General features: G+C 39.1%; 1 protein-coding gene across 3 annotated transcripts in view; it reads right to left on the bottom strand.

Moving 5' to 3' along the window:
* Positions 1 to 22,525, bottom strand: part of kif26ab (kinesin family member 26Ab) — a 71,367-nt gene extending 48,842 nt beyond the window's left edge. The window contains exons 1-2 of one of the 3 annotated variants that reach the window (XM_060879698.1): positions 22,355 to 22,525; positions 20,246 to 20,461 (exon numbers count right to left, since the gene is read on the bottom strand). In XM_060879698.1, the coding sequence (XP_060735681.1) occupies positions 20,246 to 20,461; positions 22,355 to 22,489 (351 nt within the window). In that variant the 5' untranslated portion in view covers positions 22,490 to 22,525. Of the gene's footprint in view, positions 1 to 20,245; positions 20,462 to 20,676; positions 20,916 to 22,354 lie in introns of those variants that run through there. The other 2 variants (XM_060879697.1, XM_060879699.1) reach the window with 2 other exon arrangements.
* Positions 22,526 to 27,185: the final 4,660 nt, after the last annotated feature.

Here is a 27,185-nt window from a genome sequence, read left to right as displayed (position 1 = left end):
TTTACCATTTCCACTGGTGCTAAAAGCTCTTTCGGACTGAAGCTAATCCTGTCAGCAGATTGTGCTTTCTAAACAACTTCTCAGCAAATCATCAGGTTGGGTTTTGACCTGAGATTCACGAACATACATTCAGTAAAATAATACAGTTCCAGCTTCAGTTCCGGTGTTGGTTTAAAACGGAAAAAAAAAACAGTCCATCCTCTTTAAGTGCTTACTAGCACCAAAAAGAGGGAGGCATGGGTAAGTGCTGAAATTAATGATAAGTGCCAAACCATCACCCACACATCCATTGCAGCGAGCCAGACAGAGAGGACATATGCATACAAACAGGAAATACAGGGTCCCCAGAAAAACATATTCTGGTCTCTGTTTCAACTAATTTGACAAGGCACAGTATTTATTTATTTTTTTCCCAAATGCACTATTATTTGATTTATACTTCTATGAAACACTTTGCCATCATTTCCACTATGTGTGTCATACAAATAATTTAGTTCAGTGCAGTAAAGACAAAGCAGAATTCGGAAGGCCAGTGTATTTTTAAGCAATATGTTCCAATTAATCTGAATTCATAATTGCAAATTCAAGCATTGATCAGAGTATATTTTTAAGCAATAAAGCATTTCTGGTTGACATTTAATAAAATGTACGGCAGGATAAATAATAATTCAGAAAGAACCAAAATCCAAAATGGTACAGCTTACATTACCCAACCTTTATAAGAAACATGGAAGGAATCTCACCCTGAGCTTCGAAAATTAATTACAGTATTAACTGCTCACCACTTATCAGCATCAAAGATAATTAGTGTTGCAAAAATTAAATACTGAGTATAAGTATCAGGTGACTTTGCCCTAAATGCTGTATGGGTATCATCAGATTTTATATACTTTCAATAAATTATCTGGCGTATGCATTATTATAAACGCTGTGAATGTACTTGAGTCAAGAAGGTTACGATTTAACATCGTAAGTACATAATTAATTAGGGCAAGGGGGAGACTCTTACAGCAATGGACCTTTCATACATTTTATGCATATATTAAAGGAAAACAAGTTAATCAGATTAGTAGCAGTCAATATTATATATACAAAAAGTATCAAAGTAAGAAAAAGGATCAGTGCCTCTATACTGATAATAAATGTATACTATTATCTGGCAGTTTAAGGACTCCAGGAAAACTAAACTTGGATTAAAAATCTGTACTACTGTGGTGTACAGTATGCAGGAAGCTAAAAATAGTTACACTCAGGCATAAAATAACATCTCCACCAGAACACACAAGTACGGTAGAATGTTTTTGTGTATCCATGATAGAGACCATCATTACTTGCTCACTTAATTTCCAGCACACAGGCTTGCAAAAGAAACATGTTCTTTGTCAAAGTGTTTGGACAGCCCCTTAGTCTCACTACAGCACACCTCCTAGACATGCCTGCAGTGTCACTTACTGTCATTTCTCTCTTTCTCTGTTTCTCTCTCATTTTTATGTGTCCCACTAGGTACAAACCAAACACCAGTAAAGTCTCTTTTTCATGTTTATAAAAGCACACTGCTGAAGTGCAGATTTACACTAAGACAAACTGGTGTGTGTTTATATATGAGCTCAACTGCTTCTGCAAGTACCCACTTAAACTAACTGATGAAAAGCTCTATGAGAAACAACCGATAAGACGATGAAAGTCCTCAGTCTGCATTTGATTGTGTACTTATTATGTCGGCTTTGTAGAAGCCAACTGTCACAAGCAGGGAAGGAAGGAGGCGGACCCGTTCACAGGATAGCTTCAAAGGAATGGGGTTTAATAACTGATAAAGACAAATACAATAAAAAGGACGAGAACTAAAACAATACAGATGAAGACACTTAACATTGACTACACGTGACTAATGAATCCGTGCTGCCATCGGCAACGCGGCTCACATTTATACAAAAGACAATGATGACACAATGAGGAGCAGGTGTGGTGACAGGGAGGAGCAGACGAAGGCTGGGCAGACACATGATGAGAAACGACAACACACACATGGCCGAAAGTCTGCGCTGATCCCTAACACCAACATTCTGTTTTCCTATTTAAGCTTAGACAAAAATTTATCAAGAGAAACTCCTCCTAGGGCTTTCGAGCCACATGCACCAAATTCAGATATGTTGTAGACCCTGGTCTGAAGTTTATTGCTATTACTTTTCTAAGTGATCCGAGTACCGGTACTTCGGATACCGGGTCTCAAAGTGGCCATTTTTCCCATAGACTCCCATTAGAAAATTTCGAGGTTTATAACTCGGCAAGCTTTCGAACTATCTACACCAAACTTGGCCAGCTCCTTTAGGGTGATACTCTGAACAAAGTTTTAAATTGGTGTACCGACTGGCCTTTCGGTTGTGCCGCAGCCCTGCCCCCAAAATATGCAAAATCAAAAAACTTTTTACAACATGGACATGTGACATATCAAAACAGAACAATGAGGGGAACTTCCTCACGGGTATTCTGATGACGTCACGTGACAAAAAGAAACACTGACCCTTATGTCCACTCGCCTCCAAAACGCACCGCCCTTTGTGAACACTTGCATCGTCAAAGCCAACATCAAAGTTTGTTGCGACGAACATTGCAAATCTAGTTTTTACTGATTTTGATGTTTATGGAAATAAACTGAAAGAGCTAGAAGGGCCTTGAATTTTCACTGGATACAAAATGCCTGGAGAAATGTGTTTTTGTGTTTGTATGTGTATGTGTGTGCAGTGGGGTGAAATGTGCAACATTTGTGCAATGTGATGCTTCTTCTCTATTCATGAGAGGACTCCGGACAAGCTACATGCTGTGGCTCCTGGGATTTATTTACCCTTCAAATACAGTACATAAGCTAAGCCAGGTATAGAGTGAAGTCATCCATGAAATGACGAGCCATCCAATGACAAAACCACAGCACCGTGATACATCTTTGTGCTTTCATTTATACTCTCAACTACTTCTTTTCCACACTTTAATCTTCTTCATTCACGGCCACTCTGACCTCTTCCAAAGACTTAAGAGCAGTTTTAATGGATTGAGGTAAAGAAAATGTTTACAGGGGACAATTGCAGCTCCCAGTGCAGCCAAACAAAACAACATGGAGATGTTTGAAGATAGCATTTATAGTCTGTGTGTTCTCAATGCAGAAAAAAAAACCCATTGCACTTTTACAGCGATTCATGACCCTCTTATGTACATGGCTTATACCCAAAAAGGACAACTGCAGGTTAACAACTAAATGGATACAGCAGCCAGTTCCCCATAAAATCTGAGCCAGGAAAGCACCACTAAAATGATCTAAAGATTGATGATGTACTAAGAGATCATAAACAGAGATCTACAGCGTCAAATAACATAGAGTTATTTACACCTTAGTAGGTTTCACAAAGAATAAACACAGAGGTGCACACTGTCAAGAAATAAATCAAAACCTTTACCCCTGAAATGTACTTCACTGCCATTCATCTACACCCATTAAATGATCACCAAGCAACATTTGTGTATTTCACCTCCTTTCTGTTTCCTAATAGTTAAAAGGGCCTGCAGAGGAAGCTAGAATCAGCCTAGATTGTCTTGTGCAAAGAAGTTAATTACTGGATAAAGAAGACAAACAGGAAGAGGAAAACACTCCAGCACATAAGATGGCATCAGTCACAACAACACGCAAGTCCTGATGAAATTGCACTTTCTATAGCAGCAGTTTTTATGGAAAGCAATTAGATTTGGTCATTCACAACCAAAACTAACCAAAACTAATTGGACAATCTTAAAAGTGTGGTGTTGCTTTAGAACTGTGTAACTGCCACATGCAACCTTCATGCATTACTCATCAACTTAGCATAAATAACATTTTAAGAAATTGGAGAACATGTCAACCCCAGTATGCTGGCACACATGGAGTTCATTTCCATTATGCCATTATAACTGCAATAGTTTGAAAACTATGTTTATAACATTAAATCAAAAGCTATTATCCCATTACACTTTAGCCCGCCAGCACAACAATGGATCCGAGTGACGAATCAGGAAATTAAACATATTAAACAGTAAATAAATAAGCTGAACTCAATAGAGCACAATTAATCCAGATAATTCAGTGTGTCAAGTAAAAATGTGAATTCTGCACTAGGCAATGAAATTGTAATTTCCCATTATCCATCTATTAAGCAGCTTTCTTTGTGTGACAGGTATTTATAGTGCATGAGGCTACTGATAGAAACATCTGAAGCTACTGCAGCATGAACAGAATGAATGCTGTCATTGGGCTAATAGAGACGTCTAGACAAACTCAATAAAGATGCTCAGATAGAGAGAGAATGCCCCGAACCCATCTCTATCTAGACCAGGCATGTGGACTAAGTGTTGATGCACACACACACACACCCACACACATTATCCACTTATGAATAGTAAAAGAGGGTTTCCTCCTATTTTTCTGTCCACTTTTTGTGAAGAGATTTACTTATCAAGAATAGAGACAATGGCTATTTAGCCACTGTGCCTGACAGGAACAATAGAGGAGGCTGTAAACGGCCTTGTAGCGCAAAAGAAAAAAGTCCCTTCACTCCACATTCGAATAAGTGAGGTTAGAAGGGTGAGGGCGGCCCTGAGTTATAATGGGCTGAATTGAAATGGCAAAATTACATGAAACGAGAAAAAGGCTCAGTGTGAAGAAAAGCACAGACAGGGGGATGATTGCCTGTGCTTTTTCAACTGTGGATTGCTCTCATTTCATTGGCACTGCTGTCTGGCCAGACAAAAAAAATGTCCTGTAGACTGAATATTGAAAAAGAAAAAAAAACATATGTTCATGTGTCAGAGGCTTCTAAGCTTGAAAGTATATTGAACAGTCAACAAAAATGTGTTTTCACTGTATAGTTATGTCCTGGTCTTTTTCAGTCATGCCATATAACCCGTCTAATATCATTCAGTTGTCCTTTCTAGTTGTGTGCACTTAAGAATCCTGTGTATTTGCTTTATTACTTACACTCGTCACTGCCGTGTATTTAAATTTTGTGTTATTCCATTCTACTGTATATTGAGTCACACTAACGTATACATGTTTTATATATGAAATATAAATAATAATAAAATAATAGGAATAAGGAATAATAATAAAACATCTTGGCATGACTTTTCCCCATGTGTGCTTTTATCTGATATTCACCAGTAATCAGAGTTGAATAAAGCCAACTATAATGAGACAATTCTTTGATCCTTTGTGTGAATAAAAAAGTAACACGTCTATAACAAAATCCATTATAGTACTGTACAACATGGCCAGTAATACATGGAAGAGGTGAAGAATGCCCTATCACTGGTGTTAGCAAGTATCAGCCTGAGACAAGGCAAAATCTGCACATGAATCAGAACACATTACAGTATGTGACCATTAAATTACTTTAATGGCTTTCCTTCTGCTGGAGATTTGTTCCCATGTGGTAACACACAGCGAGAGTGAACGAGCCAAATAAACCCACTCAGTACTCCAAGCAACAGGATTCAGAATAAACTTTCCAAAAGCAGTCTGGTTATCTGAATTTGGAATAAATAAAAATAGCTTGTGATACAATACATCAGTGTTTTATGACACAATGACACAAAGATGCCTAATGCAATGTCAAGGCTATTGAGTTGATAATATATATCTAAGGTTTACCCAAGCATTACAAATACACACTGCGCTTAATGTGGGATTAGGGATGCGTAAGCATGTCCGCAGTCCGTGCCTGAGGGCTTATTTGCAGGCTCAGGGGTCAAAAAGGTTAAAGGTTGGCTAATAGGGCAGCTTGTGGAGGTCTGCACAGCAGTGCTCCCACTTCAGAGAGCGGCCTTCAAGTGCAATGACCTCTGACATTTGCTCTTTCCTCTCTGCCCCCCGCAATCACTGTGCACCAGTATATACACAACCATGTCTACATTAGCCTCAGTGCTTATTTAAGGGGTGATTATACAAGACTCCAGTACATATGTAGACACACACTCTGATTAACATCTCTGACAGAGTAAACCCATTGTTTAAAATAACCACTCAGTTTTGCTATTAAGTCACAAATATACATATGAGGTTCCTTCAGGAATGTAGCTATCTTTTTCATGAAATTCACTTAGGTTGACTAATCAGGACTAAAGTATTTGCACATGCTTTGGCACTTCAAAACCTCAAACAATTCCTCTCCACCCAAACACAGCACAGGAACAAAAAGGTTTCCTCTCTAAGCACTCTTTCTCATGCACTACAGGAAACAGAAGGCTCTGGACTCAGACATTAAAAATGATCCACTGTTGTTTCTGCTGTTTAAATATTCACAGGTTGTCTCTGAGAAAGAACGGCAGCTGCATCAGAGAAAAGCTGAGTGGAATACAGTACAGCTAAAGGGTTTCTGTGGTCATCTACATCTTTAAAACACAAACTAACCACATGCTGTTTTTGTGTGTAAAAAAAAGCATCCATGATACTTGGCTTACTATATACTATATCCTTCAACATTAAAGTGGCAATTTTGTTAAAAGTGGCTCCAGGCTAAACAGAAAGAGATTGTTGTCTTTTGCCAAGGTTAATAATTATTCCCCTTTCTAATTAGCTGTCTAGGTAATTCCAGACTATATGTATTAATTTTATAAAGAGAGACAGACTCTTTGGCTAGGAAACTAAAAGAAAGCCTTAGACGAGATGAAAGCTATGGAGTCTCAAGAGTCAAGAGTCTTTTAGATGTGATCATAAACACTGAAATGGGACGCAAACCATTAATTATTAATCTGTCAACATCATTTTTAATATATTCATTTATTTACCTATCTGCAGAACAGCTTCACACAACTAATGAGTATACAAAACAAAAAACACTTAATTATTTCAATATGTCTAAGGAGTTTATACTGTAGGTCAACAAAGCTTAGTGATGTGATCGACTGTATTGTCAAACACACAATGTTTAATATCACACGGTGTATCATTAACATTGCATGTTCTTCACTGAGATCCATTAAGTTAACAACTGGTGAGACAATGACAGTATGAACTGGGGGTGTTTATAGTCCTCTAGCTGACAATTTTTCAGATCAACATCAGCAAATGTATACAAACTATATAATATATAAATAGATAAATTACAGTATAAAATAAACAACATAATATTTAATTTGGTTTATATTTTATTTGGTTTATGGCTCATTCTTAACTTTGTTTGTATTTTCTATACACAGTTATATCCATCACAGATATGCAAAAAATGTAAATTCTTGAACAAATTTATTACCAAACACACAAGCGTATCAGTCATGCTGATTTTATCAGTATCCACCTGCAAGAACGTGTTATAATCAGACATGTTCTTGCAGGTGGATATTGAAAAATGTCCATTTAATAAGAGTCCATTAGATGAAGTGACATACGAAGAGAGGTGTTGACTTCCCCCTCACACAGCGACTTAAATGAGTGTGATGGATGGAACGAGACAGAAAAACAAAAGCGGGCCGACATTTTCGGAAACACACATTGTGCACAGGTCGTAGAGAGCATCCTGGGAAGGAGGTCAACATTACTGGAATGATTAAGTGCATTCCCACAAAAGTTTCCTTTCCTAAACATATGCAGCAGGCCAGGCTCATTAGTGGGATTTAAGCAACCGCCCAACGCCTATATGTGTGTGTGTGTGTCTCACCTAAGGACAGCTTTCAGAACTGCCCTCCACTGTATCTCTCTCAGTGTTTGTGTGCCTACGCTATCTACCCTTACTTCCTGTGAAAACAGGAAATGACCGAATAGGAAAGTGCTATATTCACGTGCTTTGGCCACAGGCCTGTCTCTACAGTCCTGAAAACAGGGTTATGTAGGGTGTGACCTGTAGTGGTGTTATTTTTAACACTTCAACAAAGAGTAGGCTGATCCTTTTCACAGCTGTTGACACTTCAGTTACTTTCTGCTATTGAGCTGGGATACGTTGATGTACCAGCCTGAAGCATTGTTATACAATTCAGTAGAAATTCACTCTAGAGACACATAAGGGCTTTGCACTTGAGCACACCAGGATCTAAAAGAAATTTAGAGCTACGGAGGAGACTGAAACAAATAATAATACATACATCTGTTGTGAAAGCATGGGTAAATATGTCCAACAAGACTGTGGGCCTGTCTTTGTGCTTGTAGAATTAGATTTATGTATCAGTATTGGGAGTGAAGAATGATCTCTTTGAAGGCCATAGGAAGGTGCTGACAGGGCTTCCACATCTCTCTGAACTCGTATTTTTTGGGCGTTAGGCGTTCTTTTATGTGTTGAGGAAGCCCCTCACTGGGAGACACAACAAACCCCCCACAACTCTCTCTGATCTTCTCTGGGCCATTGTTTGAGAGTCAATTAAGCATTGTCTAGCACGCGCATACAAAGCCCCTCTCCCACACACTCTCAAACACACTCAGAAAAAACAGGCCCACTCAGAAAAGCAGGGTGAGAGTAAAGTTGATCTAAAAAGGAACACATTTACACTGCAGGCCTTATGATTTTCTACGTTACACTTTCCAGTTGTGAGAAAGAGAAAAAAACAATCTGCATGAGATTTTCAGAGTACAAGACAACAGGAATAGTACCTAACAAAGGCTAAGGGGCAAGAGAAAAATAACCAATGAACACGCACCTTTGCTGTCCTGCTAATTACAGCATTCCAAAGTGTAAAGACAAGAACCATCTGCATACCTACATACTTGCATACCAAATAAATCAGCAAACAGATGCACAGAGACTTGTTATGTGGTGCGCTGGCTGCCTGGACATGCACTGGACAACAGGGGGCCACCTCCTGATTACGTATCCTTTTCTCACTGAGTTTCTCACACTCTGAAGACCTAAAGGCCAGAGCCAGAAGTAGTCAGACCACGTTCACACACCTTGGCTGGACAGATGTCTCAGAAAATCCCACCTTTCTATACACAGACTAATAAAACTGCACAAGTGAAAACAGGATGAAAACTTCTTCTTTAAGTAGCCAAAAAAAAAAGGTCAAAAAGAAAACTTCAGGTTTACTTGTGTAGGTACTCCAAATATTTGTATATGTAATAGTTGAGTGTATTTACCACAATATTGTTCTAAACATACTAGCAGCCTAATTTATACCATCACAGCTCTGTACAGGTGCTTACTAAGAATGAGCAAATAAACATTATAAATGCATCATTGTAAAAGTATTGCTAACACTGACGTTAAGAAATGTGGCCTTACAGCTTTCATGTGAGCTTTTTTTCATGTGAACCTTTCTGGTAAGCTTTCAGAAACAAAACCAAAACCATATAAATTTTCAACATTCTTCTTCCGTAAACCTTCATATGAATTCAAATTCCATTCAAGCTGCTGAACTACAGCATGGAAACAGCATTTTAATTTACTGGGGTTAAATCATTCTAAGAAGCTTTAAGGTCTTGTAGCGTGTATGAACCCTGCACATAAAAACATAAATGAGAGCATCAGTAAAATTTGATAATTCTTCATGTCAACATGTTGGAGGCTTTATTGATCTCAGCCACCATAAGAGAGATAAGAATGGATTGGTATTATGAGTAATGGCTACTTTAGGGGCGTACATCCAATAGTAAGAGTAACATTTATATTTTTTGTTCTCAATTTACATCAACAAACAATTTCTTCCAGACAACAACCCATTCTGGGGAAGCCCCATCAGAGAGCAAGTGAGCATACAGGACTAAATAAGACAGAAAAGGGCTTAACACTGTAACTGATAGTTTATTCAGACACTATGTGAAACCTAGGCACTAGACTCTTTCACATCTACCACTTCTATTTTTATTAAGGTTGCTGAACAGCAATGTAATAAAAATGCTACGCTATTACATTCTGACCTTAAAACCTCAAGCAGGGCATGAAAAGTTGTGAACATAGGAACCAAAATGTACAGCATAAAAGCCCTTCTGCAAGTTCGTGGTCCTGCCTGTGCTTTTTAATGGGGTGAGTGCTTCTGGAGCGTTAGTGCCACTGAGGACCAGCATGCCGAGGTGTGCGTGGGAAAGACAGCACAGGGGCTCGTAAAGTGAGGTGTGAGTTAAAGGAGCTGACATACTGCAGAGATAAAAGACAAGCTCTCCAGGAAGACACTTCCATTCTGACATCATAAAACCTCACTAAAGTAACTACAGCCTGCGAGATGGACACGTCCACAGTGACATCATAAATAGTGTCAGCGGAACAAAAAGGGTAATACAGACCTCTCTCGCTGTGACAACACATGGTAACAGATTAGAAAACTTTTAAAGGGACATCATAAACATTCTCAATGTAGCAGGCAAGACATTGTGGTTCGACAAAGTACTGCTATGACAGTGAGAGTAAATGTTTTCAAGAGACAAGGATGACATGGAATAAGAGGAATACAACACTTTTGGAAATGCTGTAAAGATCAGCTTAGAGTGGGAACAGCATCACAGCACCCCGTCTTTGATTATTTTCCTATAACATAATCCCATCATGCTTTATTTCTTACTATCTAAGCCATTCCTTTTTAAGGGAGTGCATTTAAGGCAGGGTCTTTTTTGAATGCATTTCAACATTTATATTGCAGAAACAGTACACTAAAATATAAATACAGTTACTTTATAAACCTGAGGCAAACAAGACAACACCCTGTGCTTAGGGACAACATAGCAATATCTGTGACTTGTAGGATTTGGAGGTTTATATTATGATATTTTTGTACATTTTGGACAATACTGGTATATTACAGCAAAGCACCTAAGGCCACTTGTTTCTTGTCCTCCTGAGCTTAGACAACTATAACTCACTCCTGGCTGTATACCAGTACACCCCTGTGTCTGATACAGAATGCAGCAAGATTTTTGCTTATAAAATTTATGTTTATATATGTTTATACGATTTATGAACCTATACAAGTTCTCCCACATCATATCACTGCTGTCTTTTCTCCAGCTGTTCCATATAGCTGCCTGCGTCAGGTTTAAAACAATAATCCTTGCCAAAAACAGACCAGCGCTCACCTCAAACCAAAATCCCTCAAAACACAAGAAAGAAATGGTATCAAGGTGCAATCAACTTACTCTGGCTTTTTTTTAATAATCCTATATCCTTTGCTCTATGTACTGCACAAAACAATACACCCCTTTTGGAATGCCCAAATTAGACCACATGCCCAAATGTGTGCAAAACCTTTAAACATGCTGCAGAATCTGAGAAATGTTCACTCATAAGTCAGAATTGGAAAACAGCTAGCATTCTATCATTTAGACTGCTAGGCAGCTCATTATTAACCTGTGTCCAGTGAGCACAATACACCAGCCACAATCACTATGACGGTTTATCCCATGTCAACTTTTTAAACAAAGTTCAAGACTCAACCTATCAGCAAACAGGAATCTATAGCCTAGGGTGAAGTGGGATGCTCCATAGATTTTGCGATCTGTTTTATCTTATCAGAACTCCAGGCAAGCGGCACAGAGTACAGATGTCATGAGATCCAAGAGCAGAAATATCACATCAAAATAAAATATTTAAAAAAAAAAAAGCTTTGAAACTTGACACTTTTGCATTCTTTGCATTTTAAAATCAGAATGAGAATACAAATTAAAATTAATTTATTTCACACTACAGCTATCACAATACATGGACAACAGGAGAGTGTGTCTCAGCTTTTGTATCTTTCCTATGTGATTATATATCTAAACACTGTTCTGAATGTAATACATAGATGCAAAAATATTATTGTCCAAAGAAAAAAAAAACACCTTTACGGTTAATTTGCTTAATGAATGCATGAATGGAGTGAAACAAAGTAGTTTTTCAAACGAAACCAGACAAACCATCTCTCTGTCAGAAAAATAACATGTAAATGGAAAACAGTTATACATATATATCATAATGTGATTTTTCTCAGTCGTTCATTTTCCACAGACTACACAGAGATTCACACATTTGCATGCATACACACACACACATGCCACACACATGATGGGAGACCCTGAAGCGTGAAATGAGCCTGGGCATGAACTTCGACTAGAATTTTCATGCTCAGATTTACAGAACCCACATAGGCGCATGAGCGTCAAACACTGGGGGATAAATAAGGGCATACCAAGGATGCATCATGCAAGGCACACACAAACACACAAGCACACACAGATACACACCCAAGGCAACACCACTGCATTTCCTGTGAAACCAGGCAATGTTCTGAATTCTAGTCCTGGTATTGCACTGCCATGTTGCTTTGCCTAAATGATGAGCTATTGATAACTCTTATATTAAAATATTGTATCAAGCATGTTGGAAGAGGAACATGCTTCAAACTACAAACTACAGTGCACTGGAGTTTAGCCAAGTCCTGGTTTAGCGAGACAAATGAATATTTCGGCTGACTGGATACAGATGAGATCCAAAGGCAGAAACACAAGTAGTTCTTTCTTTGCTCATTGAAATTGCAGCAGTTTTACTTTGTTGAATTTGAATCGATCTTGGCAGCTTTAGAAAATGTGGCTGTATGTCATTTCGCTCATATTCATAAGGATGGCTGAGAGCTCTGGAGCTCGTCTGGGTCAAATAAGCTTGATCGATGTGTAACAGACAGGAAAAAACACCCAGTGCATCATGCTGCTACAGCTGGTCATACTGCCTTAGGATGGTCTGTTCCAGCTTCCAGAGCGGGTTTGCTTTGGCAAGCCAGTGCCTTGTTCATGCCAATCAAACACAATCAGGGAGCCAGTGTATTAATGGAAGGGTTTTAGAGTTCTAATGTAAAGCAGCCAAGGGACATTACGTTTGAGTTGGCTTGGCTTTAGCTATTTTTATGATTTATTTCTAACTGGGTCATCATCTCTATCGCTCTAAATTCTCACTGGTCAAACTTAAAAATGTAACTGGTGTTGTGAATCTGTAAACTTTCATAAGTCTGTATTAGATCTGAGAAATACACTTTCTTGTATTTTTTTGTGATCCATTTCTGCGATTGCAGTTGAAACATGATACAAATGAATGATTAAAAGAAACATGTCTGATATTAAGAAAATGAAAATCTGTTCATGGAAACACATTTCAAAAACTTATACCTAACAAATATGGCTAAATGACATTTAACCAAACCTCACTCATGAATAGCTACCCTCCTGCAGAGACGGTGAGACTATATTAGAGTAATAGAGCAGAGCTCAACAGAAGCTGCACTGATGAAGACTAGCAAAGGTCTAAAAGACTTTCAACTTATGTTTCCACAAATACTCATTAACTCTTTCAGATGTGCATGCAGTATACTGTGCCTGGCCATTTAAAATGTCTGAGAACGTTTAAAAAAAAAATCAGACAAGCAGACTGCCAGATGTCTGAGAATCTAAGCTTTTTGGAGCCAGTGGGAGACGACCCACACTGTCCTGATCTTTTCTTTTATCTAGCCTGCAATCAAGCTGCTCTGATAACAAACAGGACTAGGCAAGGATATTATACTAGTTAAAGCATTTCAAAATGCATTCTTTCAATCTGATATAAAATGAATCATCTGCCACATATCTCTACCCACTACATTTTTTAAAACATATACTCAAGCATACAGACACATGTACAAATCTAAAGCCTCTCTTAAACCTGACCCTTTCTCACACCCTCCAGCACAGAGCGGTTTCCTCTTGTCGCTACCAATCACCAACAGAAACTATGCTTAAGACACCAAAGAAATTACTCTTTTTTTTTTTCTTTCCACACCTGTCTTTCATCACAGTCATCTCTCCTGGCTCATTCTTTCATCTTATCTTCTTAGTGCAGTGTCAGTGCTCCTTCTATGCTTTCTTTTCCTGTCTTCTATTCCTCTCTTTAGTTTTGTCAATCATCTCCCACGTGTCTGTCTCTGAGTTGTGACAGATGAATGCTGCTCAACTCTGACATCTGACATAATGCTTATATAATCATAGTGTTTTTAAATGCATCCACTTCAAGGCTATGTGGTCAATGCAGGGTGTATATCCCCTCTGTGAGACTTAAACGTTATAGATAAAAGATTATAAATATGTAAATACTGTTTTCATGTTGATGCTGTATTCATGAACCCTAACCTGAATTGATCAAATTCTGCACTGCTAAAATCCAGATTTCAAATTATTGAATTTATGCATTTGGACTTTAAAATGAATATACATCATTATAAAATACGAGTAAAGGGATGGTGATAAGTAACATCCATTAAGAAATTGTGCAAACTCAAAATATTAATTAATTAAAGAATTAATAATAAATAATTAATCAACAAAGACCAAAAATGACCAAAAACATTGCTATTGATAAGGATAGTTGGTTATGAAATTAATGTGCTTTTCTACCTATTCCCAATTTTAAATAGTTACAAAATAGTTACTAAAGATGGCTTTATGAATAAATGTACAGTATAAATAAATAAATGGATGAATGAACAGTCTAAACGTATTTAAGTATAATATAATATAAAACTACAAAAGGATTTGGAAACCTATTTTGTGCATATGGACATTATCTTAAACATCTGTAGAAATGTTTAGTACATAATCCTATGTTTACATTAAAGATCATTCTACATACATCTTGAAATTGTGTCTTGATATTTGCACTCTATATTTCCAGATTGAAACCTTCCCAAAGCTGTGAAGCTATGTGATAACCCGGTACCTGTTCTTTTGTGGTTTAGTCCATAGAAACCCTAGATCATATAAAATAGTGTCAATTAAAAAATAATTACAAAAGTAATCCATAGGCAACCTGAATCTCTTTTTCTCTCTCTTTCTCCCTGTCTCACAGTCTTTCACTCTGTTACAGAGAATAAAATCAGCAGGAAAAACTTACAAAGAATTATCCAGCCCATATAAAGTGATATGAACTACATACATCACTGCACTCAGCATCAACACAGACAAATAGTAAATATTTTCTAATTTCATCGCCTAACTTTTCTTCACAGCTACAAATTGTGTGTTCCTTCCTGGGGAATAACGCCTCTAGTGGCCAAGATGTGTAACTTCACTTGGCAGACATATATGTGTACCCAGCTCCTGCAATTCAAGAGGAGAAACAATGAGATTCACAGAGCCTGTCAATCAATAATCAAGGATCAAATAACACAAATCACACATCAGTCAGTGCATTAGTCACTGCAAGTGTTTGTCCATTCCATCCAAGACATATGTGTGCCAAATAGTTGTCAACCTGTCAAGAAAATATAAAGATCATTTAAACATTTTTAAACTAGAACATTTTATCTTTAAAAATACACAAAACAATAAAGAATAAAGTTTTAAAAAGAAGACAATAAAATAATGAAATAAAATAAAAATCTTATAAGCTAAATACACAGCTTGTCTTTGAACAGCTCCAAGTTCAAATATGTGCTTAATGTGCACCTGTGACCACGGCTTACACGAGCAAATATAACACCTGCATAAGGGTTTCATCAATCCTCTATTGTTTCCTGCGGTGGAAAACTGGTCTTTAACCTGTGGTCTGCAGTGATGATGGATTTAAATAGTTATAACCAGTTACACCAAGGTGAGAGCCGCACGCTAAAAGCTCCATCTCCAGAGTGGTGCTCTTAACCTGCTCTCATTTATTCCACCCTGACAGGCATTCACATGTGTGTCCAATGCTACCAGGCATTCAATCTCTTCTGTCACGCACTTCCACCTTTTGGGTTCAGCTAGATTTCAGCATGTCCACTCACTGTTTCACCCAGAAGGTACATTTCACACCAAATAAACGGAAGAGCACATGTGAATGTCTCTGTCACTGTGGAATGAATGTTAGTGACTTGATTAACGGTACTGGGAACTGAGACTATTCCTGTAAATTTAAAGCCTATTTCCGGAGGTTCTCTTGTAAAATGTCCATACATGTCACATCACTTTAACAGAAATAAGTGATTTCTGAGAACTGCAGAAATGTTACTGCCTTAATAAAAAAGAGAGCCAACAAAAATTATGTCTCATAAATCATAAATGAAAATTCTCCTCAGCAAACAACACAGATATTCAAAAGCTGCTGTGCAAGCCCTGTTAGTGCCAAGTGCCAAACAGCATGAAAGAGAGGTAAGAACTAAATGTGAAATCATTAGGGTAAACTGATTGATTTATAGCAGGTGCTCAGGCATGTGTAGGGCAACCCTTGCCTGCAGGGATCAAGGTGAAGGATGGGCCAAGCCTGCCGAACCAGGACTTCCAGTAAGAGCTTACCTTTCCCTTCAACTGGCCTGCCTTCCCATGAGAAAAGCGCAGGTTAATAAGAAAAAATTGTCAGACCTATCAACATACAATTTAGCTATTTCCCTCCAGCATGTATTCACAACAAGTCTCATAGGAGTTCACATGAGGAACTTTATCATATTGCTCAAATACAAATTTAAGTTTTAATGCAGGAAGGTGGGGGGATAAAATAAATATGCATTTATTCCCTTCTTTTTTATATATACTCACTGAATTTTAGATACTAATCATTTTCTGGTATGCAATGTCATACTAACCAAACCCCCTGCACTTTAATAAAGAATATCTGAGATTTTTTATTTCTTCTCTTTCTTGCTTCTCTTATACATATAATCATGCTTCTACAAGAATCATGTAAGAGACACCAGTTACCGCCAAGGTAAGGCAAGTAGCTTCATGTCATCCACTGTATCAGGTGACATATTCAACCAGAAAATGACCACGGGCTACAGGTGCTTTTGACCTGAAAGAATATAAAATGTCGTACAGATCACAACACAGAGCTTGTAGACCCTTGGAGATTTAGTGACCAATTGTAAGAGATGACAGCCACTTCAGACCCACTAAGGAGACAATGCATATGGAAAAATCATCCACCTCCAAGCAACAATTCATCTTATTAAATTTGATACCCGAGGTCCAACCACAATGGAAGGGGTAAAGATTCTAGCCCATATAGTATGGTTGATCTAACCCAGGTGTTCAAGCTCCTCAGTCTTGTTGAAAGATCTCATAATTGTAGTGCACAATGCAACTGGAATCCAAGACAAGATTGGTGTAGCTCTCAGGTTCCATCTTACTAGTTAATCCCTATTTACAACACTGTAATTTCAGCATAACTTCGACCATTTGTGTTGCCCCTTTAGAAGTCACATCACCTATGTTAAAACAGTTCAAGATTGTTCAAGATTTTGTGACAGTACAGAGTAATTTTTTGTCAAAGAATTCTTTGCACACTGTGCTGTATTAAGCATCCAGACATTTCACCAAGATTGCCATTGTTAAGGCATTAAATGCCCTGACATTAAAGCAAATGAACTATTGAGCTACGAGCTTCAGCACTATGTGAGAAGTAGTGCCCATTCCAAAGGAATCACTGACAATAAATAATAAAACAAAGGATGCAGAGAACCCTGGGCTAGCCCTGTGGAAAAATGCAGGCCCATGAAAAGCTGTGGGGCGTGAAGAAAGACTAATTGCCACCTGCTAAACACGCATACTGCAGAAGACTATGAAGAAGCTTGTCACCAGAGCATCAGTGCTGACCATGCGTTTCCTGGACCGAGCGTGACTATCAGCTGTCTGTAAGAAATGTCTCAGAAAATCAGCCCTGGGATCAGCTTATGAACCCAGTGCTGTACATGCAACACTGAGTTTGTCTTTTAAGTCAGTACAGCACAATTTCAAACACTGCCTTCTATCAAAGTTGTAAGTCAGCAGTATGTGTTGTTTTCTGTGTTGCTAATCTGAAACTGCTATTGCTAGAAAAAAAAAAGGAAGAAGAAATACCCCTAAAATGGTTTTAGAAATCTGACTGTCCACACTGCATGAGCATGGCTAATTAAATGTGTAACAAATGTTTCGTTCTAATATTAGGCCCTGTGCCAATGTGGTTACTGGCAAAATCTAAATACACCACTGAATGATCATTACAGCCAAAAGCACTCAACAGGACCACTGCAATCAAGTTGTAACTAAACTAAGCATCAGCATACACCTGTATAATTTTTGATAGCCTTCAAGTCAGATTTTAGTTTGCTAATATTATATGAATTGAATATATAATAATATAATGAAACAGCAATTCCTTACAACATAATAAACAGTAAAGCAATCCTTAAGAACCTATAACAGATATGTGTCGAAGTTCAGGTCAGGTAAGCACACCGTGTCCCAGTTGGACAATGTATCCTTTCTGCTCTTTGGTTGAGGAAACTGATCTCCCCTCCCTAAAAAGCAGCCTCCCATGGCGGTTGCACCCACGGCCTCATTAAGCCATCAGCACAGAGTCTGATAAAGTAATAATCCTCTGCTCTAACCTCCTTCCGCCATCTCCAAACCTGGTGCAGACCACACAGGAGCAATGATCTGCATGGCCAAGCAGTCCAGAGCTCTTTAAGTTCCCATGCTAAACCAGCACAGGAGCCCAGTGATGGAGGAAAGCACAAGATAAGGAGAAAAGGGGGAGGGTTTGGGTGCAGATATAACTACGCCCTGAATTCTGTTTATCCAAGTAAAAGGACTGAGTATTGGATAGTGTGCCACACATACACAAACACACACACATACAAAGCCTCCTCTGTCGTATCTGTTAACCTGGAAAAAAGCAAAAGGGAGTGGGGGGGGGGGGGGGGTTGGGGGGGGAAGCAGAGGTTCAAATAAAACTGGAGGGAGTGAAATCCTACCTAAGCGTGAGATCTTCCTTTGAAACCACCACCACTACATAAAGATGGGGGGGGGCCTGAGGCTAGCCTCAGCAGCAAGTCAGACAACAATAAAGAGTTGCAAGCCTATATTTAACAGTGGTGGGAATTTGGTGAGGGGTATACAGGAACACTTTGAATGCATGGTGAAGGTCAACTGGGTGTCTGTTTCCTCTGCAGACTCCACAGCAAATACAACCCCCCAATCCCGAGGTCTACAGACAAGGAGTGAGATAAGCATTGTTTTCCCAAAACAATGAGCCACTTCCAAACCGTGCTCTACTACAAAGATCCCTAGATACCAGCACTCTTAGCTTAAGTGTGTGAAAGTGGGAGAGAAAAGTCTTGCATGACCAAGAGTACAGAAATCCAGCAAATCAGCAAAGGTCACAATTTATCTGATATACTATTAATGAAAATGTTGATGTAACAGTACTTTACTATAACAGGTTACAAATATAGAGACTTGATTTACTTTGTTTCATGCTTTTTTAAGTTAAATGATTTAGGTACACTAGCGTGTTGTCTTCACAAGCAATTTTTTTTTCCTGTTTATACAGACCGCTACTAATCATGACCATGAGGGGGGAATTCACATTTGGCCTTGGCAAGCGATGAAGGATTTCAATCATCACCACTAATTGAGTCTTGTATAATTCAAGCCCTCCCACTGCAGCTTGATGCTCAGTAGACTTAGATAGAGCCAAAAAGCATGTGGAAATCCATAGGATAAGGTAACTCTATTTGTTTTAGATGCTGAAAGTCTGAAGCATATTTATACAGTTTCCATATTCAGCAATCAATGCACATCTACTGTCACATAACAACCTCTGATTCGTAACAGTTCACCAGAAAAAACACACAGATTGTAGACAATTAAAAAGCAATGACAGGAAACTGCAGTCTCTCAAAATAGGGTCCTTGAAGAATTTCTGATAATTCTGTGGTGGGAAAGATCATGAACAACTACGATCAAAGCTGTCACAGTAAAGATAATATTAGGATATTAGTTACAAACTAATGAACTGCTAAAAAATTTGAATCCAAAATTCAGTAACTTAAAAGCAGCCATAGATTATAAACTTGTGTCTAACTGAAACAGAATGGAGAAAATCATTGCTACTATGACATAAAACAACTTGTTTGGCTTCTGTTGGGTCAGGAATAAAAAGCCTGATTCTGACCTTGGGTAAATGTTGGGTTTCCTTCACCTCCCAAAAACATACCAGTAGGTGGACTGGATAATGTAATAATATAAATTATGTAAAAATAATGTAAATGTAAAAAGTTTTGGTGGTGGCTGGGGGGAGGGGTGGTGAGTGTATGGGTGTGCATGTGTTTACATAAACCTAGTGCCATTTGATAAGCTAGTGTCCCATCAAGGGTGTATTCCTGCCTCATGCTCAGAGTTCCCAGATCAGGCACTGGATCCACCCTGTCCCTGAGCAGGATAATGAATAATGACACTAAAAGAGTTAATCATGGTGCGGCTAAAAATAGTGTCTACTGGAGCAGCTCTCCAGGCCGTGAATATAGTAGTGTTACATGTGTGTTAACGGTTTGGTCAGAAAAAAAATCTCTTACTGACCTGTAGTGATGTTGGCTCGGTCAGGGCAAGTGCTTGTCTCTTGAGCTCAGCCACAGTCACCTGGCATTGCTTGCACAAGTCTGTGGCTTTACACGTCTCGGTGATGCTGACTGAGCGCGCGCCCTCAGGCTGGGGTCTGCTCCCGTATCGCCTCTGTCGTGGACTGGGCTCGGAGGAAGAGCAGGAAGAAGACTCTGCACTGGAAATTCCATCAACCTTGGAAAACATCAGTAATAGTTCACAAGCTGCACCATTAAAGCAAGTTGCGCTTTTTCTCATCTCCAAAAAGCGCATCATTTTTTCGGTTTAGCAAAGTTTATAGTGCTGGTGTTAGGTGTTAGTTCAGTAGAGAAATAATCACAGGTCTACATATCACAAACAAATACTCTCACTCTAACCCCCTACAAAGCACTATTCATATTGTAACTTACTGCGGTGCGCTTGTTGCTCTGTCTGGCAGTAGTGTTCTCAGCTCCAGTCATCTTGATCGAAACTGAGCAAAAAGTTCAGCAATCTGTTTCTTTCTTTATTTCCCTAAATTCCACGTTAGACGCGCTAGTTAGAAATGCGGCAGCTTAAAAGTGAAACTCGGTGAAAGAAGCATGTTTAGATCGCCATGGAAAAGTTGTGCGTTTTTTCGTGCCATGTCGGAGCGAAGCTGCAGTGTGACCCGCTGTCACTGCGCTGCACCGTAAGCAGCCGAGGGGGCGTGGATGTACGTGCGAGCGCGCGCTCTGGCTACTTCCAAAATTGCTCAATAGTACAGGAGGAGTAGTAACCTTTTATTACACACTACCAAGGTGTAAAGTAAACCGCATGAATACAGTACGTAACATGTGAGACTGAATAAGGATCTCCAAATTGCATTAATGTTTCTATAATTCTATAATTAGATGGTCCTCAATATCGAATAAGCTGTCTTTTTATGGACTAGCCTACATTAAATTGTATGAAGACCCATGTTTTACAAGAATGATGTCATCTTGCTCGTGTTGTGTAAATGTCACCGTGTTGCTGCTGTGAGGCGCACGTGGAGCGGACGAGTTCTTCTCTATTACTCTGTCACCATCATCTGGTCGTTTTTGCAATTACAACTTAAACCCATGAGTGAAATAAAACTATGGAAATGTAAAATATTTAATTATTTATATCTAAATATTTGATGATGTAAGCATCGTGGTCACATGATTTGAAGTCACAGCCCAAATGGTTTTCCTTTTCCCTCCACCTCAAGTGTCCCACTTCTTTGTCTGGCTATTAGTCACAGAATGTGCACCACAATGATCAGTTGAACAGAAGGCTGCCAAAGCACAGAATCCAAAAGTGTCATCAATAAATTCAGTATGACTGTTGACACATGCTGCACACATTCCTGATCATTACTTTAAAAAAATAAATAGACAAATATCATACTGCTGAAGGACTGTTTAGAATGACCATCATATATAACGTCCATCCTTGTATTTTTCTTACATATCTAATTTAAAGGTGTGTTGATTCGTCCAACTGTAAATAAATGGATTTGCTCAAGTTACAGAACACGACGTGATGATGTAACCTACTTTGCTTTGTTTTAGTATCACTTACATGAAACGCATATTTTGCTTAAAAAATAATGAACACACGAAACTTTTGTCAGAATTTATACAGGTTTACTTAAATGACCATGCAAACAAATACATGTCTATAGCTGTGTTGATATGAGTCTTATGTATATCCTTTACACTATGTTAAAAGACGGATCTATATCTAGAGCATATATCTATTCTTTCTACATGTTTTTTTCGCCATTCTAACTTACTCTGTCTTACCCTAAGAAAGGTTTTAGGCGCATCCTCTGCTGCCTATGGTTCTCGTACAGACTGCATCACTGCCATGAACGTTTGCAGAACTTGTTGCCCGAAAGACTGAAACGATTTTCTACAATTCTTGTAAGATGCTTTAACAATAATGATTTCGAATGGAAGTAAGGGTCAATAGTTGATGATAAAACAGGAGCTTGGTGAGTGAGGGGAAAGAGAGCTGCTCTCTGTGCTGTCACTCATGGCCACTCCCGCTTATGCGCACGTTTAAGGCAACTAACTTGTGGAGTGGTTGCGGTACACTTACCTTTGCTTTCCGTCTTAAAAGATGACTCGTAAATCCAAATATTATATCTGAGTCCACGAAAAAGGTTCCCAAGTCAATGAGGGTCGGATTCGTTTTGTCCGAGCCGGACGCGTCTTCCGACTTTTTTACATCCATCTTGTGAGCCTGTAGTGGACAAGGATTCCTTAGTCTTTTGGTAAAAATGTGGTACTCGCCATGTTCCACTGAGTCATTTCCACTGAGTCCACTTTTCACCAATATGTTTTTTATACAGAATTTACTCGTGCCTCACATCTATCTGAAACTCATGCAAAGCGTCCTGTTTATTATCAGCTCTTTTCAGTTATCTTTCTCGATTGATATGGATCATCCCAATGTTGAGATATGTCCGAATAAGCATGAAGCCCATGAGAAATCCACCCGCAATCCATGCGCCATGAGCAAACATCCTTGCGAGGCACTTTCCTCATTCATGCATCCACTGTGCATCAACGCTGCATCCCTGTCAGTGGATTCAGGCAACAGTGATGAGGAGGACCACCTTCAGCAACTCCACCTCTCTTTCTCTTCCCTTTACTCCCTCTCTATCTCTCTCTACCCATGCGCCTTTCTTCCAGTCCCTTTCTCGCGCGCGCTCTCTGACTGTATCTCCCATCTCTCTCTCTCTCTCTCTCTCTCTCTCTCTCTCTCTCTCTCCCTCTCTCTCTCTCTCTCTCTCTCTCTCTCTCTCTGTGTGTGTCTGTGTCTGTGTGTGTGTGTGTGTGTGTGAGTGTGTGTGTGTTCCCCTTCTTCAATGTATCCATCCGTTTGTCTCTTTAACGCCTTTGATTTTTCAGGTTGACTGTTGCCAACTGAAGCATCAACGCAAAAATTCAGAACTTTACAATTCTAACTGTCATATTGAACATAATCAGCAAGCATTTCATTGAATACTTGATTTCAGCTTTTTTTTTTACTCATTTGGTTTTCCCTTAAGTACCTTAAGTCATTGAGCCAGGTGACCTTTAATTAGTTACACTTCACTGCACTGCCACAAAAAAGCTATACCAAAGGCGTCTCAGTGATGTGGTCCATCATTGTTATGTCTTCTGTACCTATAATGAGATATATTTAATATATCTCACCTGAGACCTGTGGTAATCAGACATTAATGACCTCTGATGTTTCCTAAGAGGGTACATTTGTAATTTGTTTGTCATGAAGAACAATAGTTCCTATATGTTGCTCTTTACCCTAAAATATATGGGGTTGCCACGGAAGCGTGTATAGTCCGCATAAATGTTTTAAACAGCTATTGATGCCATCGACATCTTGGAAAGGCTGCAGGCACTTTTGGGCAGCTTGTGTCTCGAGCCTGACGCTTTGTTCATAACAGATTGCACATCTCGAAGCTGAAATGAGTTTCTCCACCTTTACTGTGCGGCAGTTGTGGATTAATGTGGCTTAATATAAGGGATTATTCTGAGCCAGTTTCTCAGATCGCACTGACATTAAAGCGCTCCTTCGTTTTGCGTTCTCGGGCTGTGTTACAATCGAGCGCCTTATAGGCTGAAGCTTATTATGCTTGATTAAGTCGGTTATATGCCGCTGTTTGTACACTGAATGCAGGACATTACAGCCGGCCTGTTAATAAAACTCTTATCTAGTGCACACAGAGGACTTCGTTGTAGATAAGCAGGTGGCCATTATTGCCGTAATAAAGTCGTTTCTGGTTTGAGGAGTCGTTTCCGTCGCCCCATGAAGGGGAGACACTGCTGATTGTTGACAAGTTCGACCGTGAATACCATTTCATCGCATCACTGAGATTCTTAGCTTGTGGTCGGTACGTCATAAATTTGTCGCCTAAGTAAAACACGCTCACGCGTCACGAACCCAGAGAGAAACACATGCACACACACGGACACAGAGCGCGAGCGCGCACACACACGAACACAATTCTTTTTGAGATGACAGTGTGGGCTGGAAAGGTGTGGTGGGGGTCACTCATACGTTAGTGTTTTAGGACCTGATGATTGCAATCCGTTGTAAAGGTGATTTAGCACGCGCAGCCGCGGGATGGGGCAGGGTCACCCCGGCACGCTGATGAAATTCCGCAGAGAGAGTTCTCAAGGGACCCCGGGCCGACATCTGGTGGCCTCGCCCGTGTAGGCATAGCGCTCCGGGCTCCTCATTAAGAGTGCTGACATGTCCTCCTCCTTTTCCTCCTCCTCCGTACTCATCATCAGAGCTCTTCCCCTCTGCTCCATAACAAGCAGCATTTAGTGAATATCGGTGCAATAGGCACACCGCTGAGATCAAGCGCCTTACTCGGATAAAGAAAGCAACTTGCGATCTTGGGTTTATGAATAATTTATTAAAGACTCTTTAAAGCAAATGTGAGTGTAGTGACAGTGTGACATTTATTGGAATTGTGTTCAGTGGGTGGTTTAATTTTTACATTTTCAGATTTTGAAAAAGGTATCTTAAAAAGGGTTCTTATAGGGATTATTCATGGTATTATAGATCGTGTATTATAAAACATGAAAAATCAAACTTTTCAAAGTTACCTCCTAAAGGTCAAAATGTACAATAAATATACATATATATTTAATCAGATGAGATACAATGCATTCTATATCTGTATATTTTCCACTTGGGTGTACTTTAAGGTTTGATGCCCGATAAATTGGTATAATGTGACATTTGATGTTTTTTCCTCATTTTCACTTGACACAAATCAATATTCGCCTATTTGAATTTCGGACCTTATTTACAATTCATGAGTCTCTTTATTCTTCTCCATCTTGTTCCTGTCTCTTGTGCCTAAGAGCCAGATAATCCGCTGGATTTGTTTCCTAATAGCTTGCAATCTGTGTGTTGTGTGATGAATATGTTTGTTGACTAAGGTGTTGTTTGCATGGTCTTCTTCAGTGTTTTTGCTGTAATGATCACTTTTTTTTTACTTGTCTTCGTAAACTAATGAGACTTGATGTAAGGATTTAACGTAATAATTGCGCTTATTGATTTGCCTGAGTTTTCGTTCAGCGCTTGGCCTCGCTTGTTGTGCATTTGTCACGCTTAGACGCTTGTAAGGTTGGGACCGTAAATCATCTGGACAAAATGCCGGACGTCTTCAGGATGGATAAATGGAGGGGAAATATGTTCCAGCTCCCGGAGAGACTCTTCAGCACCACGGAGAGCGCTAGAGTCAGCACAAAACTCACACGGAAAGTGTCCATCCGCTTCATTCGGAGTCTTCATAAAAGAAGAGCAACATGTAGGGCACAGGTTTTCAATCTTACCCGAAAAGTATTGGTTTGTCTGCAGGTTTTCATTACAGGCCAAACAGTGGCCACACCTAGCAATCATTTGAAAATCAAGATCAATAGTGGAATAAGCTGGAATAATCACAAGTGGAATAAGCTGTGCTTCTGCTTAGCTGGAACGAAAACCTGCAGACACACTTACACACATAGCATTAAAATAGCAAAATGTAAAAAAAAAAATAAATAGATAAAAAAATAAAAAATAAATCAGAAGAAAGAAAGAAACGATGGATGTATGGATATATGGATGTATGGATGGATGAATGGATGGATTAATTTGTTCAAGCTGTCAAAACAAACACTGTACACACTACATTTTCTGCATGGAAAGTTTTATTACCAAAAGAATACAATACAATACAGTCATGATATCAAAACATTTCATTAAAAGCTCACGCATTATTTGGGGAAAGACTTTCAAAAAACACACAATCTAACAATTATTTATGATGTCCCTCTTTCACCAAGACTAGAGAATACAGCATCAGTTTGCATATCTATAGCACCAGCTTTATGAAGTATAAACAGAGGGAGGAGCTCCTTTTTCCTGCTTTTTCTGGAACCCAAGAAATCGTCTGCCTGGTCAAGTGGTCCTAAACATTTCACAATTTTTGGATAGAACTGTTGAACTGTTAAGAACCACTGCACCAGACAGACCAGATGAACGCCATCGTTTCCGGGTAGTGAAGGTACGCGATGTGATCTTCAAGCTTGAGCTACGTCCAAAACCGCAAACTAATCTACTAATGAGCAGGTCAAATGCCCGACACAAAGAGCGGCGTACTGCGTTTGATAAACTGTTAAATAAGATAGAATGCGGTTTTCATCGCGGAGCAAGTCGTCTTACCGAAGGCTGTTGGAGTCCGGCATCGACCCGGTGCGTTTCAGATCCTTGGTGAGAAAACTTGATGAAGTTAATAATATTGGTTTATTTTGTATTAAAAAAAGGAAAGAGCAAAACTGGCCGCGCAAGGAGAACTTTCTCCGCAGTGTCTTCGCCCCGATGAGCCAAGTGTTTGACAAAGCAGTGTTTTTATACTGAGAGCTTAGGGCACTGTTCATACAAGTTCTATTCACTGCGACAGGCTGGAATGAAGGCCCTGCAGGTCAGACCGGCTCTCCTGGCTTCCTGCGGCACCTACTCCCCAAACACTCAATTCCACATTCAGCCTTGCCCAGGACACGATTCTGTCTCGTTCTTCCAAAAATCAGTGTATACCACTTAAAAAAAATCTCATTATCTTGCATAAATTCCCAGTTTACTACACGATTTTAACCGTACTACTATTACACGGTGATATTGAAAGGCATTTAAAAAGTATGTTATGTAAATTAAACATTTGTATGCTTTAATATCAAAATGAGCTGTTTATTAAAAGAGAAATAATTCTCAGTTATTTGTGGATTTCTGAAATTAGCATGGTTTAAACCCTTAAATAAAAGTAGTTTAATCACTTGTGCACACAAATCACCTTTCATCATGAACACTCCATGTGTGTCAAGAATCTTTGTATATTTCCATAAAGATCATGTACAAATATGACCAA

This window comes from Tachysurus vachellii, chromosome 10 (assembly GCF_030014155.1).
Source record: "Tachysurus vachellii isolate PV-2020 chromosome 10, HZAU_Pvac_v1, whole genome shotgun sequence".
In the NCBI taxonomy this organism is placed as follows: domain Eukaryota; kingdom Metazoa; phylum Chordata; class Actinopteri; order Siluriformes; family Bagridae; genus Tachysurus; species Tachysurus vachellii.
The sequence above is the reverse complement of the archived record's forward strand: the minus strand, read 5'-3'. Positions and strand labels throughout refer to the sequence as shown.